Genomic DNA, 13,216 nt, shown 5'->3' on the forward strand with positions numbered 1-13,216 from the left:
ATTTGCACTGGATCCGTTTTTGCGTTAAAAAAAGTTCATGACGGATGTTAAAAAAACGTAGTGTGAAAGCAGCTTTAGTCAGCCTTCTCTGGTCTGTGACCTGCGGCAGCTCCAGTGTTTCATGAAGTGCACCATTGGTCACAAGTCAATACATCTCTATGAGAGCCTCGTTCTGGACTCGTTCTGGTTCTCATACAGATGCATTGAGCACTTGTGTGAAGTAATGCCTGACTTCCAGCTTATTAGAAGTTATAGACTCAAGATGGTGTTGTGGGACCGGAACAGCCTCGGTAAAAAATAAAGCCGCCAGAAGGTGAGTGTATAACAGGGGGCAGAGAGGTTAAATTTAAAGCACCACTCCAGCGCTGAAACCCCCTCCCCAAATGGCTAGAGTGGTGCTTTAAATAGTATATAATACTATATGGTAAAGGGAAGGTATAAAATAGTATAGTAAACTACACTATTCCAATAAATATTCTATCATGGCAGTCTTCAGGTGATAGATGTTACTGTATAGTATTTGCAACATGCATGCTTTTGAAGGATATTATGAGTTTTTCAATAGCTTTTCATGATTGATTAATGTAACAGTGGCTATTATAGACTATAGCTGGTTAAAGGGATTGTCTACTACTTAGTCAACTCCTTCATGTTCCCCATGTTTGCACCCATTAAAAGAAAAAAGCTTATACTCACCTCCTGTATCAGCGGTGCCAGTGCTCACTCTCCCGGGTCTCATATGAGGTTCTTACGTCACTCGAGTCCCATGCCCAATCTCCGCCAACTTTTCTCTCCCTGTCTTCAATGTATAAGTAATCTAGAGGAAGTGATAGCTGCGGCTGGTCTCTCTCTTCCCGATAATTACTTATTTGTCTGAAGGTGCAGAACATTGAAGCCAGTGGTAATTGGGTGTGGGGCTGATGTAACAACCTCATCTTCCTGGGAACACAAGCATTGTCACCATTGGTACAAGGCAAGTATAAGCTTTTTTTTATTTTAACAGGTCAAACAAGGGGAACGAGAAGGAGTTGTCCTAGTAATGGTCAACCCCTTTAGTGAGTCAAACTTAGTCCTAACAGAGACACATATATTACCTATATGTTATATATTTTTTTCTGATACCTTATGAAATAACTCTTAATGTATTTGTTAAACAGATCCCCTATCAGTGTTGCGGTAATAGATGCTGATGTTAGGCATGCGTCATGGCCTCTTTTTAACGCATGTATCAGGCTCGTTTCTCAGAATTAGATGGGAGTTATAAGAAAAAAAGGTTTGGTACTGTATTAGCCAGTTGAAAAAAGACTGATTGCTCTCAGCGGGACAAACAAAATTATAATCTTGTAGTTATGATCGCTTTTAAAAGCTAACAAAAATAAAATAAAATAAAGTAAGAAACACTAATATAGACACAAACAGAGCAGATACATGGCATAATAAATAAACATTTAAATAAACAAACTGAATTTATATAGTGAATCTTTAATTAGCTGAGATTAGTGCTGTAAAAGTTTTATAGTTGCAATATCCATGTAAGATCAGAGGCCTGCTGCCCTCACTGTCTCTGGAGAAGATTGCTCAGATTTTGTAAGTCACAAATCCTTCAAATTTATTTCTGTGGGGGGTGGGGGGGTCAAAGGCTGTAATATACTTGTATTCCCAGACCCTTTGATGTTTTTGTGGATTTGAAGTTGCATTTTAATATGACAACTTTCATATTGTTTATGTTGTGTCCTGAAGCACAGAAATGTTTGGTCACAGGTAAATGTTTTTAAGGAGACGTTTGTCGCTCCCGCGGTGTCACACATAGTGATGTGTGCTGCCGCAGGAACGACATACAAAATCGCACCGGTGGCTGCAGCGATATTAAGGAAATGAACGACGTGTCAACGATCACCGTTTAGGAACGATTTTGCAATCGTTGATCGTCGCTCATTAGTGTTACATGCTGCGATGTCGCTACCGGCGCCAGATGTGCGTCACAAACAACGTGACTCCGACGATATATCTGTAGCGATGTCGTAGTGTGTAAAGTACCCCTTAGTCCAGATTATTAAGATGTCATCAATGTAACGGAAATAGGCCAAGGGTTTGATGGAGCAGGATGCTAAAAAGTAATTTTCCAGTTTAGCCCTGAAAAGGTTGGCATACTGGGGTGCCATTTTGCTGCCCGTATCAGTTCCGGTGCCGTGCTGAAATAGCTCCTTTGCCGAAAGAGAAAAAGTTATGTGTGAGGATAAATTTGTTGAGTCTTAATACAGACTCAGAAGGGATTCAAGAAACATTTGCTAGTCTGTTAGTTTATCTTCATATATGGATTAAACATCAATGGTGGCTAAGATGGTTGTGTTGGGGAGAGGACCTATTGTAGATAGCTTTTTTAAAAGGTCTATGGAGTCCTATAAATAACTGATTGTCTTCTTTACCATCTGTTTAAGTAAATTGTCTACCCACCATGAGATTTTTTTAGTGAGTGTTCCCACCCCTGAGATGATTGGCCTCCCTGGGTTACGTGGTTTCTGAATCTTGGGAAGCATTTAGAAAAGTCCTATCCTAGGATTCTCAGGTATAATGTCCAGAAGGTTTGTGGGATCTGTACACAGACCCCTGATGACTCTTTTTCAACTCCCTCATATATTTGAAGTTGAGTCATCATCCAGTTTGGTGTAGTTCCTTAGGTCCATCAGCTGTCTGTGAGCTTCTTTAATGTAGTCCGTTATATTCAGGAAGACTATGGCATCACCTTTATCCTCAGGCTTATTAATGGTGTACTTGTTGCTCTTCAGGCTCTTAATTTCTTTCCTCTCCCGCACACTGATATTAGATGTTTACTTACTTGGTTTATCTAATATCGTGGACTGTACCAAATGTCTAAATGAGTAGATACAAGTATATTGGAGCAAAATGATGCTGCAGGAGTCTAGTCAGATTTTTTTTCTTGTTCTCTAGTCTGACTTGTCTCAAAAGTTTGCTTTTTAACATCATTTACAGTATTTTATTTTTGTTAGCCAGGAAAAGGTATCATAACTACACGATGGGAGTTATAAACACAGGGTCAGCTCAGCCTAATTTGTTTGGTTTTATTTTACAATTTTAAGAAATGAGAATTACCATATCTCTGGCATCTTAAAGGGGTTTCTGGCTTCTAAATCCTATTTTTAATACTCTATTAGTGAACTGAGACCATAATGAGAGTCCGCCATTGAAAACTGTCTATGAGCCAGGGCAGCCCATATACAGCCCATTGGTTAGGGTTTCATTTCCCAATGATGGTGCTGCATGGAATGTTACCTTTTTCTGCCCGATTCTTACAAAATGAATCATCTAATACAGATTTTAAATTTAGTGGGAATATATTTGGAGGGTCACTTTTTAATTTTTCATTTGTTGTTTAATCTCGTAATATTCATTTGTGGAAATGGAGATATACGGTAGTTTTGTATCCAATAATACTACTGACCCTTTATCTGCCATGCTCACTCTCAATTCCCTGTATTTTTTTAAAAAGTAAATTGCTGAGTTTTTAACCTTACTAAGAACAATGACCCTAGATCTGAATAGTTTGTGAATGTAATATTGTGTTCTTTTTGCACCAATTCCTGGAATGTATTCAGGGTTGGAGGCCCAGATGGTTTAGGGTAAAAATAAGACTTTGTAAATGCAACATTCTCACCTTGTTGTCTGTTCAACGTTGGAGGAATTTTTTCTATTACTTAAATGTATATATTTTTAGTTAAAAATATTTTTGTAACTGGGTTTCATTAAAAAAAATGTGTAATGTTTGTATTCTGCTGACTGCGGAATAGATTAACTGAGAATCCATCAGCGAGCTCATTCTGACGGTCCATTGGGAAAGTGTCTATCTCTTTTTCTGTTTTGGTTTTTTTTCTGAGCTCCTCTCAGCGTATCAGCATATTTATGACCACACACTCTATCAAAATTTAATGTGCAGAGAAAAAAAAGCCTTTAAAGGCAAAACTGTGCAAAAATTGTAATGAAACTCAATTGAAAAATTATTTTTAGCCCCCAAATACAAGCATTTAAGTAAAAAATAAATAATAAAGAAAAGTCCTTATAAGCAGAAACCCACTCTGCTGTTTTCAAGACAGTAACTATTGTAAATTCATGTGGGTCCTTTGATCCATAAAGTAAATAGGTGACTGAGCAGGTTCGGGATCCTGACACATCCTCATCAAAGTATGAATTTGTGTCTCCAGAAGATACGTGTCTGAAATGTTTATTTTTTTTAACCATGAGTGATCTCATGAGTTTAACATCTTATATGGTTTGATGTAAATCAAACCATAAGTATCAAACCATAACCCGTCTCATAACCGCAGCTGTTGTTCTTTGCCAATGATATCAGATGACTAGTGATGAGCGAGCACTACAATGCTCAGGTACTCGGTACTTGTAACCAGCAGTTGGTGCTTGGATGTGTTCGACTCGAGGACCCGAGTATAATGAAAGTCAATGGAGAGATTGAGCATTTTTCTGGAAAATCTTCCACAAAAATGCTCGAATTCACCGTTGATTTACATTAAATTCGGATACTTGAGTTTCACCCATCCAAGAGTCTAACTGCTGGTTATGAGTACCGAGCACCTGAGCATGGTAGTGCTCACTCATCACTAAAGATTACAAATTAACTGTATCAGAGTTTGTAGTCTAGTCCTCTACGTTTTTCCCATTGTCGGGATCTCTTTGGATTACTTTCTCCCGCTCGTTTTGTCCCTAAGGATGCCGTGTTTAAACCCTGCACCCCCTGGCGATTTTCCATTATTCCGTTTTTTTCGCTCCCCATCTTCTGAGAGCTATAACTTTTTTATTTTTTTGTCTATCTTGCCATATAAGGGCTTATTTTTTGCAGGATGAGTTCTACTCTTAAAGGAAATCATACGTTTTACCATATAGTGTACTGGAAATCGACAAAAAAATTTCAAGTGCAAAAAAATTGCAAAAAAAAAGTGCGATTGTATGATTGTTTTTGGAATAGGTTATTCACAGTGTTCAATATATGATAAAACTGTTGTGTTGATGTGATGCCTCATGTCGGTATGCGAGCAGATACCAAACATGTATAGGTTTACTTTTATCTAAGGGGTTAAAAAAAAATCTGAAGTTTTTCCCCAAAAAATGCTTCACTTTTTGTGCTATTTTCTGTGATCTGTAGCATTTTCATTTTTCAGGACTTATGGCTCAATGACGGTTTATTGTTTGCATCCCGAGCTGATGCCTTTAATAGTACCATTTCTGTATGCGGTGGTACCAAATATGTGTATATTTTTTTATTTTTTAAACCCTTTAATTTTCAGTGGGGTGAATGGGGGGGGTGATTTGAACTTTTAGGTTTTTTTATTTTATTTTAATTTTTGAAAACTTTTTTTTTTAACTTTTTTTATTTTACTAGTGTCCCTAGGGGATTATAATGATCAGCATTCTGATAGCTCATTCTTTCTTATAGATCAGAGCAGCATTGCTCTGATCTGCACAAAAGCAGCTCCCCTCTCACACTTGGCCCTCTGCTGGCTGGAAGAGGAACTGACTCATGATAGCTACAGGAGTCATCACATGACCCTGTGCTACCATGGCAACCATCGGATCCACATGAACACATCATGTGACTTCCCGTGGAACCGGGTAAGTGAATGCTTACCTCAGCCCACTGTTATATCGCGCTGCAAGGGGTTAACAGGCACAAGTGGGTATTGAATCCACTCGTGCCTGATAGACGCCCGTCATCTATTCAAAGCAGCTGATATGTTCAGCGATCACTCCCGGTGGCAGCAGGCAGGGATCCATGACGTACCCAGTACGTCATGTGTCGTGAAGAGGTTAAAATTTTATTTATTAAGTTCATTAAATTCCATTTTTGTCCTGTATTGTCGGAAATGTTCCTGCACCTGTTTTATTACACTTTTAGTTTCCTCTAATGGAGTTTCATCGCGGGAAATAATCAATTTTATTAGCTGCGTTGCACAATTTTTTAGTATATTGTACCATTTTGTAACAAATTCATAAGTGATGATAAGAGACGTCTTCATTCTTAAATCACGGGGAATAATTTGTTATTGAAACACGTTAACCAGTAGGACTTCTCCTAAGAGAACAGTATTATAGAGTCCAGCTCACTATTGTGCCCGGAGCTCCAGTAAAGGCTCTGCCACAGTCTGAGTGAATCAGCTAATGAAAAGAAACGTATCTGGCTCCATGAACAGGTTCTTCTTTATTAAAATAAAAATTTTACACAGGACATTTGATGACAGATGGAATGGCGTTGTGGTGACAGCTGCATACCACATCTATGCGTTTGAGGTGTGAACCACTCTTAGATCATGCCTAAAGGTGGTTCAGACCCAAAACGCGTAAATGTGGTATGTGGATGTCAGAACGCCATTTCATCTGTCATCTAATGTCCTGTGTAACAGAGTTATTTGAATAAAGAAGAACCTGTTTGTGGAGGCGAATTAATTTCTCTTCATTAGCAGCTTCTCCTAAGACTTGTGGTTCTACTGGACAGAATGCATATGAACTTGTGCATTTTATAAAGTTTTTAAAGGATATTTAATAAAACAAGTATTTTTACTACCTGTTGGATCCAATTCTATTTTATTACAATCTTGATTTTACCAAAAGGGGAAGAGAAAATTAATGATCCAATTCTTAAGACAAGTCATTGAGAAACCTAAAAATGCAAATAAAATTCTATTAAAAAAAGATAAATTCAATTTGACTGCACAATTTAGTAATGCAGTGTGTATGTGAAAAGTAATGTAAAGTACGTTTATATATACAGTATTAATACATCATGTTTTATTTTTCTGTTTTCAGCTGTGTCACAAACTATATGAAGTTATGACCAAGTTAGGAGATCAGCATGCTGATAAAGCATTCACTATTCAAGGAGCTCCAAGGTAGGACACCAATTATATAAGTCAGAATTAATGTTTCGGTTATGGCCATTAATCACTCTCAGTCATGTATCCAAATATTTGAAGAGGGTGAGTATTGGAAATTTGTGACAGGTTCAGCACAAACACTTTGAGAAATAAAACAAAGACTTAAAGGGAATCAGTCAGCAGGTTTTTTGCTACCTCATTTGAGAACAACATAGTGGCGGCAAAGGGACCCTATGTATCACTTAGTTTACTGGGTGCAGCCGTTCTGACACAGAGTTTTTAGATTTAGCATGCAACAGAGATGAGAAAGTTGCCCCCACACAAACCAGGTTCTCTATGAACAATGTCTATATACAATGAACTGCTAATCACAGCAGGGGGCATGGCAGATAACTAGTAATGAGGCATTGTAGTCAAAGCAATGATTAAGTACTGGTGTTAAAACAATCATTGCAAGTAAACAGTAGACAGTCTCATAAGAGACAGGTCACTAATATCTGTGTTTTAACCCCTACAGCATGCTGTCTTCAGATTACATAGCAAAAACCTGCTGACAGATTCCCTTTAAGAGATGATCAGTAACCTCCCTTACAATCCCACAAGTTTGAAAAGACATCTCACAATTTTTGCATTTCTTACCTGTCTCTACTGACAGGGAATACGCTAGAGAAGAATTTAGGCAAGGCTATGTGGGACAGCCACAATCAGCTGTTATAAATGGGGCCATCAGGCAGAGGTATACATATCTTATCCAGAAGGAGACCACATGTAAGCCTTATCAACCCACTAATTTTCATTTGTTAGCATCCATTCCTCATTAGAACTAGACCTTTTCTACTCTAGATGCACTCTTTTTAGGAAGATATATTTATGTTATGGCTCAATAATAAAGAAAAAAGCTATGTCTCTTGGAAAAAGGGGAGGAGAAAAAGCACATAAACAAAAAAATCGCCTGGTCCTTAAAGTGACTTGGTCAGCAAGTTTTTGCCATGTAATCTGAACACAACATAATATAGGGATAGATAGATGGCAGGGATAGATTTCTGAGCTTAGCTTCATTTAAGAACTCTGATTGTGTCACAACGACTGCACCCAGTAAACTAAATGATGCATCACTGGAATCAGGGTCTCTTTTCCTCTATTATGCTGCTCTCAGATGAGGTAGCAAAATCCTGGTGACAGATTCCCTTTGTGGTAGTATATGCTTATTCTAAAGGTCAGGGCCCTTTAGTTTTATAGTTGAGCACCTGCATATGATATTAGAGGGCCCATAGGGTAGTATATGCTTTTTCTAAAGATCAGGGCTTTATAGTTGAGCACCTGCACACGATATTAGAGGGCCCATGGCCCTTCTCTTACAATATTTCTGCTATGTTTGGAGCCTTTGTTGGAATTTCCAACAGATTAACTGATATTGTTCTTGCTAAAAGTGGATAAGATGAAATTTGTCAGAACGTGCCCATCAAGTGACAGACACGGGTCACTAAACTTTTGAAACGCCATACAGCAGAAAACAAGGTCCTTGCCACTTTCGTTATGCATAAAGTCCAACAACAGACAGAACTAGACTAAAAAAAATGAAATAAATGATTAAATAAAAATAAAAGAATATTATAATCAGTGTGTGAGTGGCAGATTTCATGAATGATTGGTAAAATATAACATGGGGGAAGTCCCCGGAGTGTAAAGATTGGGTGGAATTCATATCTTAGTTGTAGATTAGACTTTTTAGTTGCCTGACAAAGTTCTTGAGAATAAAAAAAGATACATTTTTTATTAAAAATCATTTTGTTTCTTTAATACTGCAACAGAAAACGATGGTGAGTGCTTTGGCTTGCCTCTTAGGTAAAAGCATTGGATTGCTGCGCGTTTCGAGGATGATTGTTCCGCACATGTACAATGATGCATTAGATTAGTGATCCCCTATTGCCCTACTAGAATCTGCTTCCAAGTTTACATTTATATTATGCAGTCTAATTTTTAGAAAAGAATATCTTACTAACAATGAACATTTCCACACTGTAGAATCATTTCTTTCCTAAATAAATATAAATTTTTTTTGTTTATTCTGCATTAGTGATTCTGGTCCACTCCGTATTGCGAAGACCCCGTCTCCACCAGAAGAGGTTTCACAGATACCTAGTCCATTAGCAAGTCCTAACCATACATTAGCACCTGCCTCCCCAGCACCAGCAAGACCTAAATCACCTTCACAGGTACATAGGAGTCACATCGCAGGAATAATGTTATAAATGTATTTAATCAGCTTGTATATATTAGCATAAACCTTGACTTAAAGAGAACCTGTCAGCAGGATTTTGCTATGTAAAGTACAAACCTGACCATACTGGCGCTGCGATATTGATTAACATGAAATATGTGGTAAAGAATTCCATTTACTGGTTTTTATATAATCACGGTTTGAAGTTTTCTTGCAATGATAGTTTCATGCAACGGAGCAATCTTGTGGGGAGGGTCTTTACTTAGTCCTCTGGAACATACATCTGCCTACTGTGTTTGAATAACAGAGCTATGATCCATCTGTGACAACCTGCCTCCTATTTTAAAGATTGCACTGCAGCAGTATTTTTGTGTTCTTAGAAAAGCATTAGGTCTCTAATAAAATGGTGCCATCAGCAGCACATTCGCGGTTGTATCTACAAGTTATCAATGTTCTCAATCTGCGCATTCGCTGCCTTGAGAACTTAGAGCAATGACTTGTAGGTTGACTGTGCATGCACTGCCACTATGTGCCCCTGCTATGTACTGTGTAATGGCTGTGTCTGACCGTGCAGGAACATGGTCTGAACATACACTGACAAGAAAAAGGGTAACAATGTTTGAACTTTTGAATTTCAGGCTCCATATCTCACCATCCACTACAGCTTTGAGCGTGTGACTACCTGCATTTTATAGACAATCATCTTGGCTATCTCTTACATAAATGTGACTTGTAACCATATTATCTTGTTAGTATTTTGTAAATCCACCTTTGGCTTCCAACACTGCCTAAAAGTTTCTGGGCATGCTCTTTATCGGATTCCAGCATGTCTCATCCAAAATCTGATCTCTACACATTCCCAATGTTGGTACGTACTAGTCGACTCACTTGGGTATGTATATTGTCTTCAACTCTAGCCACAAATATTCAACTAGGTTGTGATGAGCTGACTTGTTGACTATGATATTTTGCCTGGACGTCCACCACTTGGCTTTTGAATACATGGACTTCATTTTCTTTTCTTCTAACTGTCATGGCACTCACATGCTGCACTTTGGCAATTTTCTTGGCTAAAAGCTGCTTTACATGCAGCGACATCGCTAGCGATGTTGCTGGTGAAAGAACCCGCCTCCGTCAGTTGTGCGTCACGGGCAAATCGCTGCCCGTGGCGCACAACATCGCTCGGACCCGTCACACGACGACGACGCTGTGGCCGGCCAACCCCCTCCTTTCTAAGGGGGCGGTTCGTTCAGCGTCACAGCGGCGTCACTAAGCGGCCGCCCAATAGAAGAGGAGGGGCGGAGATGAGCGGGCCGAACATCCCGCCCACCTCCTTCCTTCCTCATTGCGTGCGGCCGCAGGTACGATGATGTTCCTCGTTTCTGCGGTGTCACACATAGCGATGTGTGCTGCCGCAGGAACGATGAACAACCTGCATCCTGCAACAGCAATGATATTTGGGATTAGAACGACATGTCAACGATCAACGATTAGGTAAGTAATTTTGATCATTAACGGTCGTTCGTGCGTTTCACACGCAACTACGTCGTTAACGAGGCCGGATGTGAGTCACGAATTCCGTGACCCCAACAACATCTCGTTAGCGATGTCGTTGCGTGTAAAGCCCCCTTTAGAGACCGCTATCAATGAGCAGGGTGATGTTGTTTCTAATTTCTCGGGAAATTTTCTTCATCACTGCTTCTTGATTTGAACCATTAACCTTTTGCTTGGGAATCAACCTAGTAACACACTAAGCTTTTAGGAAATGTGAGAACAGGTTGTAATTTGTGGTATGCAGGAAGCAAAGGAGCAAAACAGTAACAAGGAGCAAAACAGTGACAATGCAGTGAGTGACATGATAAGACGTGACATGACAAGAATCTGTATAACTAATCATATGCTAAATAGTTGCAAGTCAAATTTATATGATATAGTCAAGATGATTGTCTATAAAATGAAGATAATCTCATGTTTAAAGCTGTAGTGGATGGTGAGATATGAAGCCTGAAATTCAAATGTTCAAACCATTGTTACCCTTTTCCTCGTCAATGAGCCACATCTCCAAGGTAGGTGAGGAAGCAAAAGAGAGTATATAGATATTACAGCATGAGATTTTTTGTGACGTAAAACATTTTCCTCCTTGTTTGAAAACATTGTTTTACCTCACAGAAAGTATCAGTTGTGAGCCCATCCTGTTTCTTTTGCATCCTCTCCTGCCAAGGAGATATATTATGTTCAGATCATGTTCCTGCATGGTCATATTCAAATCAAATAACCCTAATAAATGTGGCATCACGGCATCCATAAACGTCTGATCTATTCAAATATAAAAGTAATTAACCCTATCTGTAAACGCTATTAGGAGACAAAAAAAGAGTTGAAATGTCAGAATTTCGCTTGTAACAACTACTTAAAACAATTGCAATAAGAAGCAATCAAAAAGCCTAATCTACTCAAAAATGGTGTTATTAAAATATGAGAGCAGCAGGCACGGGGCAAGCCGTGTAAGTCGTGCGTGCAGGGGTTAACAGGCCGCAGTGCAGCCGCTCGTTAATCCCATGCCTCCCCGTCTCCACTCCAAACACAGAAGGACTCTGCAACAGTCCAGACGACATTGAATTCTTCTTTACAGACAATAAAGCTGACACACGACTTCTTCTTAAACAAACAGTCTTTATTTCTCTTCCACTCCTGCACTGCTTCGTTCTGCATCACATCGGCACCGTTAGATGTTCCATTAGGGTTCCTCCTACACGCCATCCTGGTATTAAATTTAGCAGCTATCCATCCTTCTGGCACCTGGGTTCTGTATGACACCTCTAGGCCTCTCATTCCTTCATTTCACACTGGCACCGACCGGTTCATAAAGTCTGTTGGGTCACTCCCCACCTACAGGGGATGCTTGCGCACACGAAGAACCACACACTATGGCTCTTCTTCGCCCGTGCCCAGGCCAAGATCCAACTAAAGAATGTATGTCTGGAACACCAATGGTGTGGACATGGTGCAAGACTCAAAAAACATAACTATACAATAGAAAAAAGAGTTGCACACAAGTCACAATGTATATGGGAATAATAAAAAGCAAAACTGCTATGGGAATACTAGACTGAAAAATACAATGAACTATCTGAAAAAGTGAAAAAACATGAAAAAAGGAATATGCATAACTGCTATGAATAATGAATATTCATAGCAGTTATGCATATTCCATTTTTCATGTTTTTTCACTTTTTCAGATAGTTTATTGTATTTTTCAGTCTAGTATTCCCATAGCAGTTTTGCTTTTCATTATTCCCATATACATTGTGACTTGTATGCAACTCTTTATCATATTGTACAGGCCAAGATCCAGACATATCCTTCTTTTTGAGGGTGCACTGACCTTCAGTTATGGTGAGGGAATCTTGGAGTATTCCGAGTCAGACAGAAACGAACGCCAAACACCCAACCGTCAGGACTATACCATGCTTCTGGGGACACAGTTCACCGATCGTATAACGGATCCCACGTGTCACAGCCGCAGGGGTGACCCTTAGGGTCAGAATATTGAAAAGGGCTTCTATACACAACTCCTACTGGGGGACTCGCCTGATCCCTACTCCCTATCTCTCCCTTTTATACATCTTCTTCTCCTCCTCTTTATTAACTCCCTCCCTGCTCACCCAGGTGCCAGGACATCTGTGCTATAATACTGTCACCTGATGGCTATTAACACAATACACATTCATATTTACACATCAGACATAGACTACCCGTGTGCCGGCTGCTTCTGCGGGGGTGGGCATAACCCTGACCCCCCTACAAAAACATCAGCTCACAATGCAAAAAAGAAAAACCCTAACACAGCTGCATCAATGTAAAAATGAAAATGTTATTTTTCACTGAAGATAGCTAACACATGCAAATTTCTGTTTCTTTTTCACCATTTAAATGAAAAAAAAGAAAAACTGCTATACCAATTCTTATCACTGTAATTGATCTGAACTGGAGAATCTTGTTATCATATCACTTTTACAACACAATGAACAAACCATAAAAACAAAATCCCAAAAACAATTGCGGAATTATTTTTCGCTATTTCATCGTACTTCGA

The 13,216-nt window shown here is 39.1% G+C and overlaps 1 protein-coding gene across 6 annotated transcripts in view; it reads left to right on the forward strand.

Moving 5' to 3' along the window:
* Positions 1-13,216, forward strand: part of AMPH (amphiphysin) — a 360,005-nt gene that overhangs the window by 234,968 nt on the left and 111,821 nt on the right. For all 6 annotated transcript variants that reach the window (XM_075315119.1, XM_075315120.1, XM_075315115.1 and 3 more), the window contains exons 9-10: positions 6,832-6,914; positions 8,977-9,115. In XM_075315119.1, the coding sequence (XP_075171234.1) occupies positions 6,832-6,914; positions 8,977-9,115 (222 nt within the window). The remainder of the gene's footprint in view (positions 1-6,831; positions 6,915-8,976; positions 9,116-13,216) is intronic.

This window comes from Anomaloglossus baeobatrachus, chromosome 6, assembly GCF_048569485.1.
Source record: "Anomaloglossus baeobatrachus isolate aAnoBae1 chromosome 6, aAnoBae1.hap1, whole genome shotgun sequence".
Classification (NCBI taxonomy): domain Eukaryota; kingdom Metazoa; phylum Chordata; class Amphibia; order Anura; family Aromobatidae; genus Anomaloglossus; species Anomaloglossus baeobatrachus.